The sequence below is a fragment of the Dipodomys merriami genome, unplaced genomic scaffold (assembly GCF_024711535.1).
Source record: "Dipodomys merriami isolate MVZ:Mamm:240054 unplaced genomic scaffold, mDipMer1.0.p SCAF_7, whole genome shotgun sequence".
Taxonomy (NCBI): Eukaryota; Metazoa; Chordata; class Mammalia; order Rodentia; family Heteromyidae; genus Dipodomys; species Dipodomys merriami.
This window is the reverse complement of record NW_027206290.1, coordinates 40,354,429-40,374,574: the sequence shown is the minus strand read 5'-3', so window position 1 is coordinate 40,374,574 and position 20,146 is coordinate 40,354,429. Positions and strand designations below refer to the sequence as shown.

The 20,146-nt window shown below is 46.4% G+C and overlaps 2 protein-coding genes across 9 annotated transcripts in view; one reads left to right on the top strand and one right to left on the bottom strand.

Annotated features, from left to right (window-relative positions):
* Positions 1-4,486: 4,486 nt before the first annotated feature.
* Positions 4,487-5,485, bottom strand: LOC138817102 (uncharacterized). The gene is made up of 3 exons (XM_070007500.1): positions 5,389-5,485; positions 4,764-5,243; positions 4,487-4,668 (listed from the first exon to the last, which is right to left on the bottom strand). Exons 1-3 carry the CDS (start codon positions 5,483-5,485, stop codon positions 4,487-4,489), a joined length of 759 nt encoding a protein of 252 aa, XP_069863601.1.
* Positions 5,463-20,146, top strand: part of Spag17 (sperm associated antigen 17) — a 127,926-nt gene continuing 113,242 nt past the window's right edge. For all 8 annotated transcript variants that reach the window (XR_011368688.1, XR_011368689.1, XM_070006446.1 and 5 more), the window contains exon 1: positions 5,463-5,570. Coding sequence is in view for 6 of the 8 variants with exons in the window: in XM_070006446.1 (XP_069862547.1) it covers positions 5,484-5,570 (87 nt within the window). In the remaining 2 variants the exon portion in view is untranslated. The remainder of the gene's footprint in view (positions 5,571-20,146) is intronic.

Below are 20,146 nucleotides of genomic sequence, written 5' to 3'. Positions count from 1 at the left end.
TGTTTGATTTGAACTCAGGGCCTTGTGCTCTTCCTTGACTTTTTCACTCAAAGCTGATGCTCTCCCACTTGAGTCACGCCTCCACGTCTGGCTTTCTGCTGGTTCGTTGGCTCTAAGAGTGTCGTAGATAGGTCTGCTCAAACTGGCTTCACACTGCAGTCTTCAGACCCCGACCTCCTGAGTAGTTAGGATCACAGACATGAGCCAGCTACTATGAGTTTTTCAGAAGGCTGAAAGGTTGGGAAGACAAGAACAAAGAAGTTGAAAAGGAACTTGGTAGACATGACTCTTGACTCAAGCCTTCATATATAGTGCTATGAAATCCATCAAGTTCCAGACAATCATCTTTCCCAAGGATCTCTCCAGGTTCTAGCATGGGGTAACTAAGTGTAGTCTGACAGGTTGAAATAGGTTTGCCCTAAGCAAACCTTAGAGTTCTTGTACACACACACACACACACACACACACACACACACACACACACACACACACACACACACACACACACACACACACACACAAATGCAAAAGCCTTGTCATTTAACATAGCAAAAAACATATCAGACATCTGATAAAACATTAAGAAATTAAACATATAGCTAAGCTTTAAAAAAATGACTGACCATGAGTTATGGATTTTTAAATAGTCCCCAAAGAATTAAAGGCAAATCCCTTTCACTGGAGGTATTTAAGATTACTTTCAAAGAAAAGCTAGAGTGAGAGAACACTGGAGTGAAAAATCCCACACTCACAAATGTGAAACAGATGGATTTCAGCTTTGTCTATTTTTAATACATACAATTCCTATTTTTCTGATTCATTGGGAAAAAAGAAGCAATTTGGGAATTTAAACTCTCTTGCCACAAATAAGATAAAAATTAAGTCAATGGTACTTACTATTCCACAGATTTCAAGATGTTACAGCACAGTTTTTGGTTTGGTGGGCCATTACTAGAACTTGAATTCAGGACCTGGGAACTGTCCCTTTTCTCTCCAGACTGGAGCTCTACCACTTGAGCCATCCCTTCATATCTGGCTTTTTGCTGATTAGTTGGAGCTAAGAGTTTTACATACTTCTCTGCTCTGGTCGGCCTAGAACCATGATCCTCTGGGATATGAGCCATGATCTCCCAACTAAAAGTTGTTTTTATCATTGACCTCAACAGACAGTTGTTAGAGAAGTTCTTTAGAAAATGATGCAACATTCCCTGACACCCACTTGAGACTGAGACTGGCAAGACCACAGCTGATTTTAATTCCCAAAATTATTCAGAGAGAAAGAAAGAGAGGGGTAAAAGGGGAGGGAGAGGCGATATCTGAAGGAACTAGCTTCTAAACAATGAGAGGTTTAAAATATTAAAGTCAACATTAGAAATCTCACTCCACTCCAGACTGAACAGGGCACAAACTGACCACTGGATGCAGGTGTAATATGCTCCAGATGTTCTATAATATTCCAGATGTTCTATAGTATTCTATGTAAAGGTTTGAAACACTAATATCAGGGCGTAAACAAGACATACACATAGGGGAATGAACATGTCATTCAGCCTAGACTGCCAGCTGAGGAAATCTGGACATGTCTGTAATGTCTTCTTAACCACAGGTAAGCGACATGCATTCTGAATCTACAGAATCCTGGACCCAAAGCAAATTTACCCACAGCTCCTTGTGTTCCTTGCAAACAGAGGAAATACTGCAAGGATCAATAGACACTATAGCCTTCCATGTGTGAAAAGGAATATACTTCACTCCTGAGTAAGAATTCACAGAACACTACACAATCAAAGTATACAGCTTGAAGCTGAGCGCTAGGGCTCACACCTGTCATCCTAGTTACTGAGAAGGCTGAGGTGCAAGCACCAAGTTTCAAAACAAGCCTAAGAAGATAAAGCCAAGAGACCTTATCTCCAGTTAAGCAATAAAAAGCTGCACATGAAGACGTGGCTCAAGTAGTAGAGCACCAGTCTTGAGAGAAAAAGCCAAGTGGGAGCATGAGGTCCTGAGTTCAAGCCCCAGTAATGGCACCAAAAAACCAAAAACTTGCAGAATTAAATCAGTCCACAATCATAAAGAAACATCCTCAAAGTGACTCTTGACCTTGACATATTAAATGCAAAAATCCTACTGGAAATATTAAATCAAACCAGGAGTCTCCATACCAATGGCTAAGAACATTCTCCAAATAAAGTCGTTTTGTTTTAGTCACTGACATATGGGAAAATTTATGTAGTAAAGTATATGCTTATAAAGTTTCAACTTATATTTAGTGGGGGAAACAATTTATTACACTGAAAAAAAAACATAAATGTGTGACAGATGGTAATACTTTTTTCCCCTGCTCTTGGCATGGTATCCTTTTTGGTTGGATGGCCTTTGCTTCTTAGAACTATGAACTTTGCCATTCACACCTATTTTCTGAAATTAAACAGACCAGTTCTGCCATGAAGCCCTCTATAAATTTGGTTACTGTATAATATCTTTACATTTTGTATCATAAATTATCTAGAGTACCACTTTCCTTAGAATAATGAAAAAAGACCAAAAACTGGGCAAGAAGGAATTCTGTAATAAGCCATCTATTTTCAATTCCTTAAATCAATATGGGTAAACTTTCCATATTTAAATTTCGTCTGCTAGGACTTTATAAAGGAAACGAAAAGATTATGGTAGAACTGGATTCTTACATCCTGGGCTCTTTTATTTTATTTTAAATTGTCAAGTCTCACCAGATACCAATGGCTCACACCTATAATCCTAGCTACCCAGGAGGCTAAGATTTGAAGATCACGGTTCAAAGCCAGCCCAGGCAGAAAAATCAGACTCATCTCCAGTTAACTACTTTAAAAATGCCAGAAATGGAGCGATGGCTCAAGTGGTAGAGTACTAGCCCGGAACAAAAAAGCTCAGAGACAATGCCTAGGCCCTGAATTCAATCCTCAAGACCAGAACAACAACAAAACAAGAAGAGACAATTTTCACCCTTTTAAAATTATCTTTAGTTGCACAAAGGGATTTCCATTCAATTTGTCAGTTTGCCAGCATAATGCATCTATGTCACCCGTCCATCTCTCCTAGCCCCATCCATCCCCCCACTTTCTTTTTGTCAGTCATGAGCCTTGAACTCAGGGCCTGTGCACTGTCCCTGAGCTTTTTGCTCAAGGCTAGCATTCTACTTCTGATTTTCGCTGAGGGTTTCACGGACTTTCCTGCCTGGGCTGGCCTTGAACCACAATCCTCAGATCTCAGCCTCCTGAGTAGCTAAGATGACATCTGTGAGCCCCGGCACCAGGCTGGGATGAATTTTAACCTTATAATGCTAGGAAACTGTGCATGGTGCAGCTATGGCTGGCTTGATGGTTGCTATGGAAACCCTCAGGCAACAGCTCTGTTACCACCAGGCATCAGCCTAATCATGACAAGAAGAGCAGGCGACTGGCTGTACGTGGAAACTCCTTGGAGTATATAACTAGAAATGATTTTAAGTCTAAATAAGGTGTGGTTTGTTGTTGTTGTTGTGAAAGACCCTTTGTACAAGTTATGCTTTTCTTTTGTTGCACTACTAGAGAATTCAGGTGGAAGAAAAATACCATATTGCATAGGCCCAAATTAGGGACAGGGGTTGAAAACAAGTTCCATCATCAAAACTGCCCCCCTGAGGCAGGAAGCCAGCAGTGACCCAATAGGAATCTTGGGTGAGCCAGCTATGCATCTCTGTGACAAAGCAGGAAAAATCATCAGCTGATAAACAGGAGAGGTGTTCACTTTGGTTTGTAGTATCAGAGGTTTCCCTCCATGGAAAGGTGTGTGTGTTTGTGTGTGTGTTGTACTGGGCCTCAAGCTCTCCCTAGGCTTTTTTGCTCCAGGGAGGCTCTCTACACTAACTTTACTCACACCTCCACTCTTGTTTGTCTGCCCAGACTGACTTCACCAGGATCCTTACATCTCAGCCTCCTGAGTACCTGCGCTGCATTTTATATCCCTCAAGAAAGAAAAACACCACTCATCAACTCTGAGGTTTGTCCCATTGAAATGTATTGTTCTTTTTAAAGATCAGTCCATCCCCCCCGCCCCCTCCAGAGAAGGTGTCTTATTTCAGCAGGCCTCGCTCATTTCTTTGTTGGTTGGTTGTTTCTGCATATGTGGTGCTGAGGAATGGAACCCAGGGCCTCATGTGTGCTAAGCAAGCGCTCTACCACTGAGCCACCTTCCCAGCCCCCTCTCTTTTCTCAGCAGTGGTACTCTATAGGGTAGACAAGCTATACTTGACTGTGTCCTCGGTTCTGATCCTGGCAGAGATAAGATTTAATACATAGAACCTGGCTGTGAGAATTAACTTATAGAACCAGGAGTGAGCCGGGCGCCATGGCTCTCTCCTGCAATCCCAGCTGGTCAGGAGGCTGAGGTCTGAGGATCGCAGTTCGAAGCCAGCCTGGGAAAACAAATAGGAGAGACTCTGATTTTCAGTTAACAACATCCACAGCTTCTACTCTCCGAGCTGTGGCTCCAAGAGGAAGGGGCCGGCCTGGCGGGCAGGCCCCCGGCCATTTGGCTGGGGGTCGGCAGGGGGCTGCGGCATGGGGTATCCCCAGCGCATAGGGTCTGAGCCTCCTTGCAGACCGGAGCTGGTGTCCAGTGAGGGGGCGGGGCAGGGCATCCGTGCAATCGCTGTGGCCACGACCAAGGGGGAGCGCGGGAGGTGCAGGGGTTCAGGGGTATGGGGGTGCAGGGGTGCGATGGTGTGTATGGGGGCGCGGGGATACAGGGGTTCAGGGGTGTGGGGTGCAGGGGTGCGGTAGGGGTGTATGGGGGCATGGGGATGGGGTGCAGGGGTTTAGGGGTGCGGGGGTGCGGTGGGGGTGTATGGGGCGCGGGGGTGGGGGTACAGGGGTGCAGGGGTGCGGGAGAGCAGGGGCGTGGTGGTATATGGGGGCGCAGGGTGGGGGTGCAGGAGTGCAGAGGGTGCAGGGGGTGTGGGGGTGCAGAGGTCGCGGTGGGGGTGTATGGGGGTGCGGGGAATGGGGGGTCCAGAGGTTCAGGGGGTTTAGGGTGCAGGGGGTTTAGGGGTGTAGGGGGTGCAGGGGTCGCGGTGGGGGTGTATGGGGGCGCGGAGGTGGGGGGTCCGGGGGTGCGGGAGAGCAGGGGGCGCGATGGGGGTGTATAGGGGCGCGGGGGATGGGGGGCAGGAGTGCAGGGAGTGCGGTAGTACAGGGGGCGCGGAGGGGCGCGGGGGCCGCAGGGGGCTTAAGGAGTGCAAGGGCGCCTGGGGGTGCAGGGGGCTTGGCCCGCCCTGCTCTGGACCAGCCTCTGGGCACGGCCCCCAGCGGTTGAGCCGCGGGCGGGGCGTGCGTCAGGAGGGAGCCGGCGTCGGGGGCGGGGCGCGGTTGCCATGGCAGCGGACGCGCGGCCAGGCCTCCTCCTCCTCCGCCGCCGCCGCCGCCGCCGCCGCCGGGTCCCCAGGCCGCGGCGCCCCAGCCCTGCGCATGGCCCCCAAGAAGGAGAAAGGCGGGGCTATCAGCGAACCCCCGAAGCCCTGGGAGCCCACGCTCATCGCCGCGCAGTTCAACCAGGTGAGCCGAAGCCGGGGGGCCTCACCCCACCCGCCGACCCCACCCCACCGACGGACCCCACCCCACCCCACCCTACGGACCCACCACACCCCACCACACCCCACCTACCGACCCCACCTCACCCGCCAACCCCAACCCCCACTCGCCGACGGACCCCACCCCACCCCACCTGCAGACCGACCCCACCCCACCCCACCGCGCCGACGGACCCCAGACCTGCCTTGGTCTCGGCTGCCCATGCAGCTGTCCAGAGCCAGGCCCTGGCTGGACAGAGAAGGCCTCAGACCCGGACCCAGAGGAGGAGGAGGAGGAGGAAGAACGGCGGGGCCGGCGGGCCGGGCAGCTGCACCATTCCCAAAGCCCGGCGCCCCCCCACACCCCCGGGGCGGTCCTCTCCTCTGTCACCTTGTGGTCCTATCTATGGCCTCAGAGTAGGCCTGATGAGGCCGAGTGCAAAGGGACAGAGCAGAGCCCAGGAGGGCCGTGGGGAGGGTGGCCGTCCTACCAAGGACCTGAGGAGGCTGGGCCCAGATGTCCTTCCGTCGGCGGGGGCAGTTTTTGTTTAATTTTATTGATTTGCCAGTCCTGAGGCTGGACTCAGGGCTCTGTGCTGCCCCTGAGCTAGTGGTAGGCCGGCGCTCTTCCACTTGAGCCACAGCACCACACCTGGCTTTTCTGCACATGCGGTGCTGAGGAATCGAACCCAGAGCTTCATGCGTGCGAGGCAAGCGCTTTACCACTGAGCCACCTCCCCGCCCCATAATTTTTTATTTTTGTGGTTGTGCCAGTAGTGGCAAGTGTTCCCTTGGGTTTGTCGCCATTTGCTTTGTGTGGTGCCAGAACTGGGGCTCATTCACCCTTTTCACTCAAATTGGGTGCTCAACCACTTGAGCCACAACCCCACCTCTGGCTGTTTTGCTGAGTAATTGGAAATGAGAGTCTTTCAGGTGTATCTTCTCTGCTGGCTTCAGACTGGGCATCCGGCTCTAAGTTTTCATGGGACTTGAAGGTGAGGGAGGTCGGGCCAGGAGCGGCTGGATGGCTGCTCGGCTGTGTGGACGTGGGAAGAAAGCCTAGGAGCAAACGAAACAGCGTTGTATACTATACACGGCATGCACCAATCATGTGACTGAAACCTAGGAAGAAAGAATTCATATGTCCAAGGTCATTTTTAATGCAGATTAAAAGTTGGTTACACCCGTGATCAGCTGGGTCTCTGGCCATTGGACTATGGGGTTCATCTTTGTCTGCGGCCAGCCCTGCCAGGTGACTCCACATTGTTGAAGATCTGGAACCTGACCAGCTTACCCACACCCATCTTCAGCCTGTGGAGAACAACAGCTCTGAACCACAGCAGGAACTCATGCCTAGACTGTGCTGTTTCTGAGACCAGGCAAGCACTGGAGAAGAGAAAGGCTGTTTCTAGAAATTCAAGTCTGCCATAATCAACGGCTTTTAAAAATGGAAAGAGAGGCTGGGCACAGGTAGCTCACACCTATAATCTTAGCTCCTCAGGAGGCTGAGATCTGAGGATTGAAGTTCAAAGCCAGCCCAAGCAGGAAGTCCATGAGATTCTTGTCTCCAATGAGCCAGCAACAAGCCAGAAGTGGAGGCATGGCTCAAGTGGAGCACAAGGCCCTGAATTCAAGCCCCAGTACAGGCACAAAAGCAGGAGGGGGAGGGGAGGGGGAGAAGTTGGTGTTTTTTTTTTTTTTTTCACTTAGGCCTAGAGTTTGTACTTAAAGAAAAAAATGGATCTTAAAGTCTTGTCATTCCTCCTGAGAAATATTAACCTATCTACAGTTTCTTTCCACTGGAGTTGTCTTTTCCTATGAATTGTAATTCTCTGTGATAGAGAAATTGGTCCTGCTGCAGAATGGCATGAGAGGAGTTTGATTCTACTACTAATGGGGCATCGTGGATTTGGGGGTCATTTCTATGACTTTAGAAATGATGCATGTCTAACTCAACAATCCCCAGTTAGTCTCAATTTCTCAAAGATGTTTTTCAAAGTGCTTTTGTGAGTCAGAACCAGCCAGAATAATTTCCCTCCATTCTCATTGAGATTATGGAGGCCAAGTCAGGCTTGGGGTGAACATTCCAGGCTGAATTATAAACTGCTGAACAGCTGAGTCTGACACTACATTTGCTTTCGTGTTGCAAGTATGTGGTTATAATTTTCCTAATTGAATGGAAAACCTAAAGGCACTGCTCCCTCCCCCACAAGCCTTGAAAACATGAAACAAATATTCAGCATTCTTGACCCTACACAAACAATACAGTTTCAATAAATCTTAGGTATGAATAGAAAGAATTTGAACTCAAAGCAATATGTACATTATACCTTGGATAGAATGAAGTCAATCTTCTTTCCGTTCATTGGAATATATGTTTTCTTACTAGAAGAGGAAAACAACTCTCTTCCATTTCTTCCATAATTTTTTTTCTCTCAGTTTGGTTTTGTGTCTGATACAAAAGGAAATTTTTCAGATGAACCCAGCAGTCCAAGGCTCAGGGGCCTAGCCTAACCACCAGTGTAACATACTCTGAGTGGGGGTTAAAAATGACTGTGAATGGGTGAATCCTCTCTCACTCTCTCTCTCTCTCTTTTTTTTTTGGTCAGTTGTGGGCCTGAACTCAGGGCCCGGGCACTGTTCCTGAGCTGTTCAGCTCAAGGCTAGCGCTCTACCACTTGAGCCACGGCTTTTTCTGCTTATGTGGTGCTGAGGAATCGAACACCCAGGGCCTCATGCATGCAAGGCAAGCGCTCTACAACTGAGCCACCTTCCCAGCCAGGGTGAATTCTTTATTAGTAGAGCATTCTGCCCATACAGTGTATGAAGGAAGACTATTATTGCTTTCACTCATAACTTCTTTCCATGTAATTGCTGTTTGTGCACAGGTATGTCTATGTTACATGCACATGTGTGTGATAGGGGTGGGTGACAAGGAAGGAAGTCTCCGGTTTTCCTAAGCCAGTGTTTAGAGTTAACTTCTCTAAGAACCCAACTCAGTAGGAGGGGTTTATTGTTACTGTTTGTCAGTCTTGGGGCTTGACCTCCGGACCTGGGCACTGTCCCTGAGCTTTCTCGCTCAAGGCTGGCACTCTACCACTTTAAGCTGTAGCTCTACTTCTGGTTTTCTGGTGGTTAATTGGAGAGGAGTCTTACAAACTTTCCTTCTGTAGCCAGCTTTGAACCACGATCTTCAGATCTCATCCTCCTGTAGCTAGGATTACAGGGGTTTTTGCTTCAACTTAGCTTTTGGTTGTGTGTGTGTGTGTGTGTGTGTGTGTGTGTGTGTGTGTGTGTGTGTGTGTGTGTGTGTGTGTGTGTGTGTGTGTGTGTGTGTGTGTGTGTGTGTGTGTGTACTGGTGTTTGATCTCAGGGCCTGGGTATCATCCCTTAATTATTTTGTTCGAGGATGGCACTCTACTTGAACCACAGCTCCACTGTCAGCTTTTTGCTGGCTTATTGGAATAAGAGTCTCAAGGACTCTCCTGCCCAGGTTGGCTTTGAACCGTGAACCTTAGATCTCAGCCTCCTGAGTAGCTAGGATCCACTGGTGCTTGGCCCAAGTCAGTAGTAATTTTAAGCTCAGGTTCATTATGGTCTGAATTAGGTTTTAAACTTACATTTGATGAGTTGATCTGTGTCACTGTGGGCTGTCCTTGCAGGCTGGACCATTGTAAGTTTCAGTTGGTTCTAGAAATATAATACCATCTAATAGTCTAGTATCAAGCACTAGAAGACTACATAGAGGCCTGGAAGGGGGCTCAGTCGTAGAGTTCTTGTCTTTCATGCATGAGGCCCTGAGTTCAATTCCTCACATAAGCAGAAAAAGCCAGAAGTGGCACTGTGGTTCAGGTGGTAGAGCACTTGCCTTGAGCTGAAGAGCTGAGGGACAGTGCCCAGGCCCAGAGTTCAAGCCCCAAGACTGACAAAAAAAAAAAAAATTACATAGGGACTAGAAGTTAAGAAGATGAGCTGAAGAATTCTTTGCAAAATCTCATCTTTCACTGGGCTGTAAAAACACAGGTAGAGTTTGTCAGATGAAAAAGGGCAATGATTTTAGGTAAGGACATCAATTTGTGCCTTAAACAAATCTGAATTCTTTTTTTTTTTTAATTTTATTTTATTTTATTTGAGAACATACTGTACAGAGGGGCTACAATTACATGGGCAGGATAATGGATACATTTCTTACCAAGCATTGCAGCCTCCTCCTTTGTTTACCCTTCACCTCCCTTCCCAGCCTCCCCCCTCCAAATCTGAATTCTTAAGAGTGAAAGAGAGCAAATGTAGATTAGACAATATGGGAAGACTTAACTCCTGTATTCGTTCTGTCTATCGAACGATTATTTACTGTCTTTGCTACCCATATTCCAGAACACTCAGCTTAAACAGTACATGTGAACACCTCAACTTAAATTCTATGAAAAGAGCCGGGCACTGGTGGCTCATGCCTATAATCCTAGGTCAAGAGGCTGAGCTCAGGTGACTGCAGGTCAAAGTTAGCACAGACAGGAAAGTCTGAGACTCTTAATCTACAGCTAACCAGCATAAAGCCGGAAGTGAAGCTATGGTAGAAAAAGCCAAGTAAGGCACACAATCCTGAATTCAAGCCCCAGGAGCAGTGCAAACCAAAAATTACATAAAAAGGAAGTAAGTAGATATATTGGCCAAAAGATTATGAAAATGCACTTTGATATAAGGACAGGGATATTCTGTTTATGACTTTGAACATCATCAGAAGTCTGGCGCCTCCTTTTACCCGCCATCTTTACTTCGATGGAAGTGTTCACTGTTAAAATTTTTATTTTCTTTGCTTACATTATCTACACAGGGTGATGGGGAGGATTTAATTGCCTGTTCCTCTTCTCCTATAGCAGTGACTGCCATTTTCTTCTCTGTGATTGCAGTTATCTTCGGCCAGCTATGGTTAGACAATGGGAACATGCAGAAACAAACAGTTCACACATTTCACACATAACGTTCTGTGGAGTATTTGGAGCAGCACCCTTCCCACTCCGTGCCCTGCTCTACACCATCCCTCCTGCACATGTCACCTGCCTGTGAGTCACTCAGGAGCAATCCTGAATTACAAAGAGGCTCTGTGCTGTGACCTCTCTCGTTTGGTCTCCCAGGGCTCGAATTCTCCACTGTCTACTACTATTGTGCTTAACAAGAACCCTAATGCCCAAGAATAATGGTGCTGGAACTTAACTATGCCCAAGACGATCTGAAAGGAGCTTCTTTAAGCGAAAAGGCAAAAGCTGTTCACTTAATAAGGAAAGAAAAAAATCTAGTGCTTAAGTTGCTGGGATCTAGGAGGATCTAGGAAGATCTAGAAAGATCTAGCCAGCTAAATGAGCGAGAGAGACCTTGAGTTTGAACACTGGTACCATCAAGACAACTCCACAAAATGTCATAGTAGATCAGTCAGAAAATATGAGTAGTACTTGAGATAATTGCCTGAATCCCATTTCACTCTCTGGAGATAATTTACCAGCCAACCCAGAGGCATCCTGGGTATCACTGTGTAGAATGTGAACGGCGCCATCTCTCCTGATGAGACGCCAATTGAGGAATCCTATTTTTCACTTATTAACCCTGGCTTAGTGATAATAGCTGAGTTATATACACTTGGAAAACAGTCACAAAGCTTAGAATTCTTGCCAAAGTTTGGAAAGTGGTTATGAGTTGATGATACATTGCTGACATATTAATACCTCAGACCTGTTAAGTAAACAAAGTCATAAAGCAGACAGACACTAAGATGATAGAGAAACTGAGTCAAAGTAGATTTTCAAGGGAAATGTTGCAGTTGAACTCAAAGTGCTTGAAACCATTATAAGTGTACTTTGTCAAAGAGGGAAATGCATTTTATTGGCTAGAACTCTTGAGCAATTTTTGAGAGGCAGTGAAGGGCTTTTTTTTTTCCCCCGACATTTTGATCTTAAACAGTAAGCTATTTCTCATGTTAATGTGTGTTTAAGACTTACTGGAAATACTCATAATATGAGCTGAAGACGGGCGTCTGGCGGCTAGCATATTTCTGAAATTGGGTTGGTTTTTATTACTATATTTTTCTGAAATACGCTTTCATTGATATTTACAAAACAAATTGCCGGTTCACACAAAGGTTGTTTTAATAAAAGCCAAGGAAAACAACGGAGTTGCTAGGAAGAATGTTAAGAGGGAAATGGACTTTTCATAACCTCACATTATAATTTCTGTTTGTTGGACAAAAACGTATTCTTTGAATGAGTTTGGAACTGAAGGGAACTAGTATGTCAAAATATCTCCCTAGATGTTATATGTGATCATTTTTATTGCAAGTGAAAAAAAATTAAATATAAGTCAAGTGTAAGTGCTGCCAATGAGCTTGGCAGAATCCTAGGAAAATGTTAGTTAAGAAATGGTGAATGTTGACTGTGGTTCAGCTCTGGCCAGAAAAACCACCATTGGCCCTCAGTTCCAACAGGATAAAATCCAAGCTGTTCCATGCAGCTTTCCTGGCCTGGCCACTCATGGCCATCCTCTGCCCATCCACCCCTATCTTCTGGTACTCCAGGGGGTGTCTGTGTGATGCCCCAGGTACTTGAGAGGCCCCAGCTGGACAATCGCCCAGCCTCCATCCAACTCCTCATCTGCATCTGTAGATCCAGGCCTTGTTCCACTGAACTGCCTCAGTGTTTACTAACTTCAGACACTGCCTATCCTGAGTTCCTGCTCAACAGTCTCAGCGTTGTCTACCTGACCGACAAACAACGCCCCTCACAGCATCGCAGAGCCAGGGAGGACACCGGGAGCTTCGTAATGCCCTTTCCTCCTTCCCGTCCTGAGCACACAGTGTGCTTTGGTGAACACCCACTGGGCAAAATCTACTACCTGCGTGCAGGCTGCTCCCGGAGTTTGTTTTCTCCATCCACATCCAGGGTGGTGGTAACACACTGAAGACATCTCATTGAAGATGCATGTGAACAGCGGTCATGCCTTCCTTGCAAACAGTAAAAACCCTTCTGCGTGGACTCTAAGGCCTCCCGCACATGGTGTCTAGAACCTTCCCCCATCTGGACTGGAAGTCTGGTTTCCCTTCCACCCCACTCTTGGCAGACTTTGACCTTCTCTTGCTGAACGACACCACCAGTCACCATGACACTTGTGAGGGCCCCCAAACTCATAAGTACTTGCCCTTCCTTCTTTCACACTGTAACCCACTCTCAGTAAACCCTGTTGTCCCTACCTTTGAACTGATCTCCAGTCTCCCCTCTTGGCACCATTCCTGCTGCTTCCCACCACCCTGCACCCCCCAGCCCCGCAATCTGATCCGCAACCATTTCCTGCCCTGACTACAAAACAGCTGCAGAGGTTCAGAGCTCAGTCTCCCACTCCCTCTCTCGCTGCCTGCCATGGCAGAGTCCAATCTATCCAGAAGCTGTGGGGGTTCTTTTCATAGCTCTGCCGCCGCCTGAGACTGGCAGCCTGGGCTGACTTCCTTGTTCCCCGTTGTCTTACTCCCTGTGCTCAGGCTGCCACCACAGCCACGCCCGTGTGGCCAGAGAGCCTCAAGCCCGTCAGGAAGAACATTCGACCTTTCAGCCCTTGTTACTGAGCCTTCTGCCATGCAAGGGCATCCACCCTGCCTGTAGGATTCTGTTACAAAAATGACCACATCTCTGATTACCCTGTTTGAACAACTCTACCCGCATGCCCTGAACCCGTTCATTCACTCCTCCTCCATCTCCTCCCATGGCCTCACACAGGGAGGGCTTTGGTGCCAGCACCGGTGGCTCATAGCTCTAATCCTAGCCACTCAACAGGCTGAAATCTTGAGAATTGTGGGTTGAAGTTCACATGTACTGACAAATCTGTGAGACTCTTAATATCCAATTAACCAGCAAAAAGCCAGAAGTAGAGCTGTGGCTAAAGTGGAAGAGCACCAGCCTTCAGTGGAAAAGCTTATGGAGAACGTCCAGCCCCACAACTGGCACCAAAAGAAAAAAAAGGGATAGTGTCTTTGTTTACACTGGGTAAAAAGAAGAGCATAAAAATGCTATTGTCTAACTTGTACATATCTTGTGAATTTCAGCACAACCTAAGGAAATGTTTGTAGGACATGGTTTCCCTCTGTGGGAATAGCTCTGTGTGTGTGTGTGTGTGTGTGTGTGTGTGTGTGTGTGTCATATGACTCTCTGTGATGACACTTTTGCTCCTTTAAGTCAAATTTAACTGGTTTGGGGTGTTGGGTTTTTTTCTTTTCACCTTTTCCTTTTTGGTACTAGGGATCAAACCCAGGATGGTGCACTTGTTAGGCAAGCACTTTGCCACTGAGCTACATCCCAGCTCTCTTTAAGCCAAATTTAAAGGAATGAAGATATGTGTACCTGAAGAAACTTTTTCTTGCTGACACCCTCATACGTTCAGTAATCAAGAACAATCACATCTAGAGAGCAAATATTTTTGGTTGTATGGACCACAGTTCCTGGAGATTTGAAGTCCAGAACGACCTGGGCCCCAGCTGGTACTCTCTGCTCACATTTCTGGGCCTGTCTGATCCAGAAGTCACTGTCATCTGTGATTACTGGAAGAAGTTTGCTCTTTGCTTCTTGGTCAAAGTCCTTTCCTTACTGGTATCTCAGCATGGCATCATTACCCGCCCGAGCTCTTTTTTTGCTCTAGCAAAAACAGAGGCATCCAGCATTTCCTCTCTCTTTAGAATTTTAACTTACCAGGGCAGGGGAAAGCTTCAGAATAATCTAATTTAATGTGGTCAGTGAAACTTTTTAGTTCAATGAACAAGCAACTGGAAAGCAATTTGTTTGGCATCAAGAGCAACTGTGGTTGACCTGGTGTATTAACATCTCAGCTTGGATTAGAAAAAGTGGGAGTTTGGTGTGGCTTTGTCAAGCAACTACATTGAAAACCAGGATTGCATGCCTATTAAGCTATCGTCCTATTCACAGCATGCGGTATGTAGAAAGGAGAGGAGTAGGACCAATAAATGCAAGGAACAATGAAGTGCTCTAACTAGTCAGAGGAAATGGACACCCTGAGTTCTAAAAGGGTGGTCCCTGGGCCAGAAGGAGCCCATCAGTTGGGAACTTGTAAGAAATGCTGATTCTCAGGCTTCACCTTAGACTTTTTCCATTGGAAATTCAGGGAGATTTGTGCTTGAGTAAGCGTGGCCGTGACTCAGGCATGAACTAAAGTGGCAGCTATGATGTAAATACAGGTCTGGTGGTGGTGGTAAGTGGGTTGGAGCATTTAGGGTGATCTTTCACCTGCAAGGGGGGAGGCATGTGGAAGAAATGGATGAGTTAGCCAGAGAGCTGAGGGAACAGCAGATCCTGGATACCATAGCGAACAGCTAGACTCTTCATTAGACGTTTTACATACACCCTTCTGCCTAAGCACTCCCCTCCCCCACAATGACCTTCAAAGTAGTATTCCCATTTATATGAGGAAATTAAGGCTCAAGAATTTGTACATTGCAATTGGCCCAAGAGCTGTAAGAGTTTAGAAAGGTACTGAAAATTCCGTGTGAGAAACATATTAAGAAAAGCTAAGTGGCGGTGGCTCACGCCTGTCATCACAGCTACTCAGGAGCCTGAGATCTGAGGATCTCAATTTTGAAGTCAACTCCAGCAGAAAAATCTGTGAGATTCTTGCTCCAACTAGCCAGCAAAAAAGCCAGAAGCGGAGGTGTGGCTCAAGTGGTAAAGCTCCAATCTTGATTGGCAAAGCTGATGATCAGCACTTGGGCTCCGAGTTCAAACTCCAGTACTGGAACACACAGAGAGAAAGATGGATAGATTAGAGATGCAGAAGGCAAAGACATGAGTATCTCCCCCCTCCCCCCTCCCCCCGCCATGAATTGTTTGCAGTAATCCAAATTTAGTTATCGGTCGTACTCTGAGTATAGTCACAAAATTAAAAATGGGCAATTTTTTAAAACTCTGGAAAGCAGTAGGTCAGGGTCTCTTCAGCCTGTTCTGGGTATCTCCTCCCCAGATGGACGCCGTGTCTGCACCCCATTCCCAGCGCAGGGCCCAGGGTTTGTGATTCCTCTGTAAACACGAGTTGAATGCAGGACGCCTCTTGGCTTGTTCTCCTCTCCTGAGGGCCCAGGCTATGAGCGCTTGCGTGTTTTTCCAAGCCCATGTGGTTGGAATCAGGACTAACAATCTTTTTATTACACCATTGAAAGAGCTATTGTAAGGCCTCTATTAGGGAAGCCAGAGGAGAGGAATAATTATTATGAGTTACTACCCTGATGTCTCCAATAAATAGATGCCACAGACCTGTGTAATTGGAGATAATTAAGAACCATAACCAGACCTGGGGCTTGAGATAGATCCTGACTGTTGCCTGGGTCTCCTCGGCCGTGTGGTCGCGTGGTGAGGTTAAGCGGTCTAGAAGTGAGAGTTACAAGGGCGCGGTGGGCTCCTGGAGCCAGGGGCTAGGAGGAAGCCATGTTACTCGCACAACTGAGAGCCCCTGCGAAAGTCACAGGTCACCTGACTGCCTTGCACTCTGGGCTCTGAGTCCCCGTCCAGCTGCAGCCCAGGCCCCTGTCCTCCCTCCAGCTCTCCTCCACTCCCTGCTACCCAGAGCTCCTAGGACAAGTGATACTGAGCTGACTTTAAGATCAGCTCTCTGGATAGTCATCCGCCCACCTGGAAGCCACTCTCTCCCAGATCTACCAGGTTGGATCAGCTCGGTCTGCCCTCCACCTGTCTACCTGGGGTCCTGCCCCATCTTTACTCAATCACAGACAAGTCTGCTTCTTTAGTGTGCTTCAATAACTCCTGGGTACCAGGCAGCAGCAGTCAGGGTGCCAGATCTGGAGAGGAGAGCATGGCACTCCCTTGTTAAGAGCTAGCCAGGGAGTGAAGGAAGGGGGGACTCTATCCCAAAAGAGATGTGCTCTTTATCTGACTTATGAAACAGCAACCCCTCTGTACATCACCTCTGTAATAACAAAATATATAATAATTCTTTCAAAAACTAGTCAGGGACGCTAGGTACAGGCGGCACATGCCTATAATCCTAGCTACTCAAGAAGCTGGGAGCCAAGACTCAGCAGCCAGCCAGGGAAGATAAATCTGCAAAACTTTATGCTGTAATAACCTGCAGAAAACCAGAAGTGAAGGCATGGCTCGAGTAGTAGAGCACCAGTAAGTGACAAAGCCAAGTAAGAGCACAAGGCCCAGAGTTCAAGTCCCAATACCAACACAAAAACAAACTAGCTAGGACAATGGATGGAACCAGACACAATATTGTTGAGTTGATTTCAAACTCTTAGTCATCTTTGTTACATCCAACACGTTGTTTTAAATGCTTGGAGCTCTTCTTCTTCTTCTTCTTCTTCTTCTTCTTCTTCTTCTTCTTCTTCTTCTTCTTCTTCTTCTTCTTCTTCTTCTTCTTCTTCTTCTTCTTCTTCTTCTTCTTCTTCTTCTTCTTCTTCTTCTTCTTCTTCTTCTTCTTCTTCTTCTTCTTCTTCTTCTTCTTCTTCTTCTTTCTTCTTCTTCTTCTTCTTTCTTCTTCTTCTTCTTCTCCTTCTTCCTTCTTCTTCTCCTTCTTCCTTCTTCTTCTTCTTCTTCTTCCTTCTTCTTCTTCTTCTTCTTCCCTCTTCTTCCTTCTTCTTCCTCTTCTTTCTTCTTCCTCCTCCCCCCCCCCCTCCTCCTCTTCCTTTTTTCTTGAACTCTGGGCCCTGGGCTCCTTTTGTACAAGGCTAGCACTCTAGCACTTGAACTGGAAGTGTCCAGTTTTCTGTGGTTAATTGGAGATAGTCTCACAGACTTTCCTGCCCAGGCTGGGTTTGAACCACAATCCTCAGATCTCAGCCTCCTCAGCCTCAGTTAGGATTATAGGTGTGAGCTACCAGTGCCCAGCTGGAGCTCATTTTTGTTGAATGGAGGCAGGAAGCAGATTCCTGCCACTGGCCCAGGATATGTTACCCCACGTTTTCCTGATTCCTCCTAAGAGAATTGTTGTAGAGACCCCATCATCCTCCCCCACCGCAGCCCACGTGCCGCCTTCTAGAAGAACAGGCATAGCCCGACATAACCTGGAGACCACACTTCAGATCTCAAAGTCAGAATGCACAAGCAAAGGGTGTTTGTGTTTCCCAATGTGGAAGATAATTATGGGTGTCATCATTCTGTTGCCAAGATAGTATTTGTTGGAGTTTTTTAATTTGGGGTACAATGGGATAGAATTTGTTACCAGGACAGTCTTATACTCTTGTATTGGTCAGAAGTCACCTTGGGTATCGTATACTTTCTCCAATGGGTATGGAAAATAAACTCTGTCAGTGTTCTCTGTGTGTGTGTGTGCACGCATGACGCGTGCTGGTACCAGCCCTTGAACTCAGGGTCTGGATGCTGTCCCTGAGCTTTTTTGCTCAAGGCTGCTACTCTACCAGTTGAGCCACGGCTTACCTTTCAGATTATTATTGTTGTTGTTGTTGTTAATTCATGCTCTACAGCCTTTCCCGCCTGGGCTGGCTTCAAACTGAGATCCTCAAGTCTCAGCCTCCTGAGACTTGTAGCTAGGATGACAGCTGTGAGCCACCGGTGCCCCACTCCTAACAGTGGTTTTTGTAGGGAATAAATAATAAATGAAGTTACTTGCATTTAGTGCAAAGAGCAGGTTCTCCCTGAAAATTAACCAAGCAACAGCTGGGTGGAGAGGAGGGGCAGGCTGCTTATGTTGGTACCAGGCAGTGTTTGTATAAGGCAAAGCAAATTCATAGTGTACACCATAGTACATGGTGGTAAATGACCTTTACCTTAGAGGAAGGAGAGAAAGGAAGGGAGAGAGGGAGGAGAAAGGAAGAGGAGGGAGGGAGGGGGTGGATGAGAGGGAAGGAAGGAAGGAAGGAAGGAAGGAAGGAAGGAAGGAAGGAAGGAAGGAAGGAAGGAAGAAGGAAAGGGAGGGAAGGAAGGAAGGAAGGAAGGCAGGAAGGAAGGAAGGAAGGAAGGAAGGAAGGAAGGAAGGAAGGAAGGAAGGAAGGAAGGAAGTTAGGACAAAGGAGCAGCAATAGGATAAGGATCCCACTCTAATACTGAGTATTGGAAATCTATCTGCATTTTTAATATACAAGATAGTGAGTCAACATTGAAAGGACTGAAGGAATATAAAAGAACTTCTTGAATCTGAGGGAAAAAAAATTGATGAAAGGTTGTAGCTTTTAATACAGGATGATGAAAGAGCTCTCTTTTTCTCTGGGGTGAGTCCCTGATTCCAATTTTACATTTGTGGAGCAATTAGCAGGACTCCTCTTGGCTTTCCTTGGTCTTCTCTCTTAGAAGAATGTCTCTGATATGTAATATTTGTCTGAACCCCCCCCCCTTAAAAAAAAACTTGTTTCCTTTGAGGTTTGCCTAACTTTTTATGTTCTGAAGTTCATTTTGGACCTCAGATTTTGCTCCAAGCAATAAAAAGAGTTGGATTGTAGGAACATAATGGAGACGTAATTTTAGCCAACTGTGGGGGGTGGGGCAGTACTTAGGTGTGTAGTGGTTTCTGTGGTTTTTCCGTGGAGTAGAATTCTCTACAAAGCTTTTCCATGTGGTGTTTTAATAGCTGTCTTAAAACTCTCTGATGCATGGAACAAAACTGAATTGGGCTCATGTGCTACATTGGTGCAATGGGCCAAGGACTCTCTGAGAAATGAAAGAAAAACAACCAAACAGTCAAAGCCAGAGGCAAAACTGTCCAAATAGGGGCATATTTAAGTGTGTGTGTGTGTGTGTGTGTGTGTGTGTGTGTGTGTGTGTGTGTGTGTGTGTGTGTGCGTGCGCGCGTGTGCACGCGCGCACATCACATGCTAGTTGTCAGTGGCTTGAATTCAGAGCCTCAGGCTTTCACTTCACTTTTTTTTGCTCAAAGCTGGCACTCTGTCACCCGAACCATGCCTCCACTTTCAGCTTTTTGATGGTTAATTGGAGATAAGAGTCTCACAGACTTTACTGAGCAGGCTGGCTTTGAACCATGATTCTCAGCTCCTGGCAACGTCATTTATTTATTTATTTATTTATTTATTTATTTATTTATTTATTTATTTATTTATTATGTTTTGACCGCATTTAGTCAAAACTTCATGTAATAAACCCGTGAGTAATAATAAATCTGGGGTTACTCTACTTAAAAATGGCCCAGTCACAATGGAAAGACTTGGAAAAAATCATTAAGTAAAGTAATCCAGATGCAAAGAAACATAGGTCCCATAGTTTCTCTTATTTGCAATAGTTAATATACATCTAGGATAATCTTAGCAGATGAGCAGAATAACGCAATAGCTATGTACATGTGACCATATAAGATGATGCTAAGCGAAATGAACTCCAAGGCATGGACACAAGAGGTTTTTCTTTGTTGTTGTTTTTAATGAACTATGTGATTTTTTTGTATCTTTTGTATGTTCTTCCCCCTATGGTTTATCCCCTGTTGTCACTGTGTTTGATTTTGGTTCCCTGGTATTATATATAGATTTATCTGAATTAGGGAAGGGAAGGGGAACACAGAATGGTGAGACAAAGGACAAGGGGGAACCAATGCAACCAC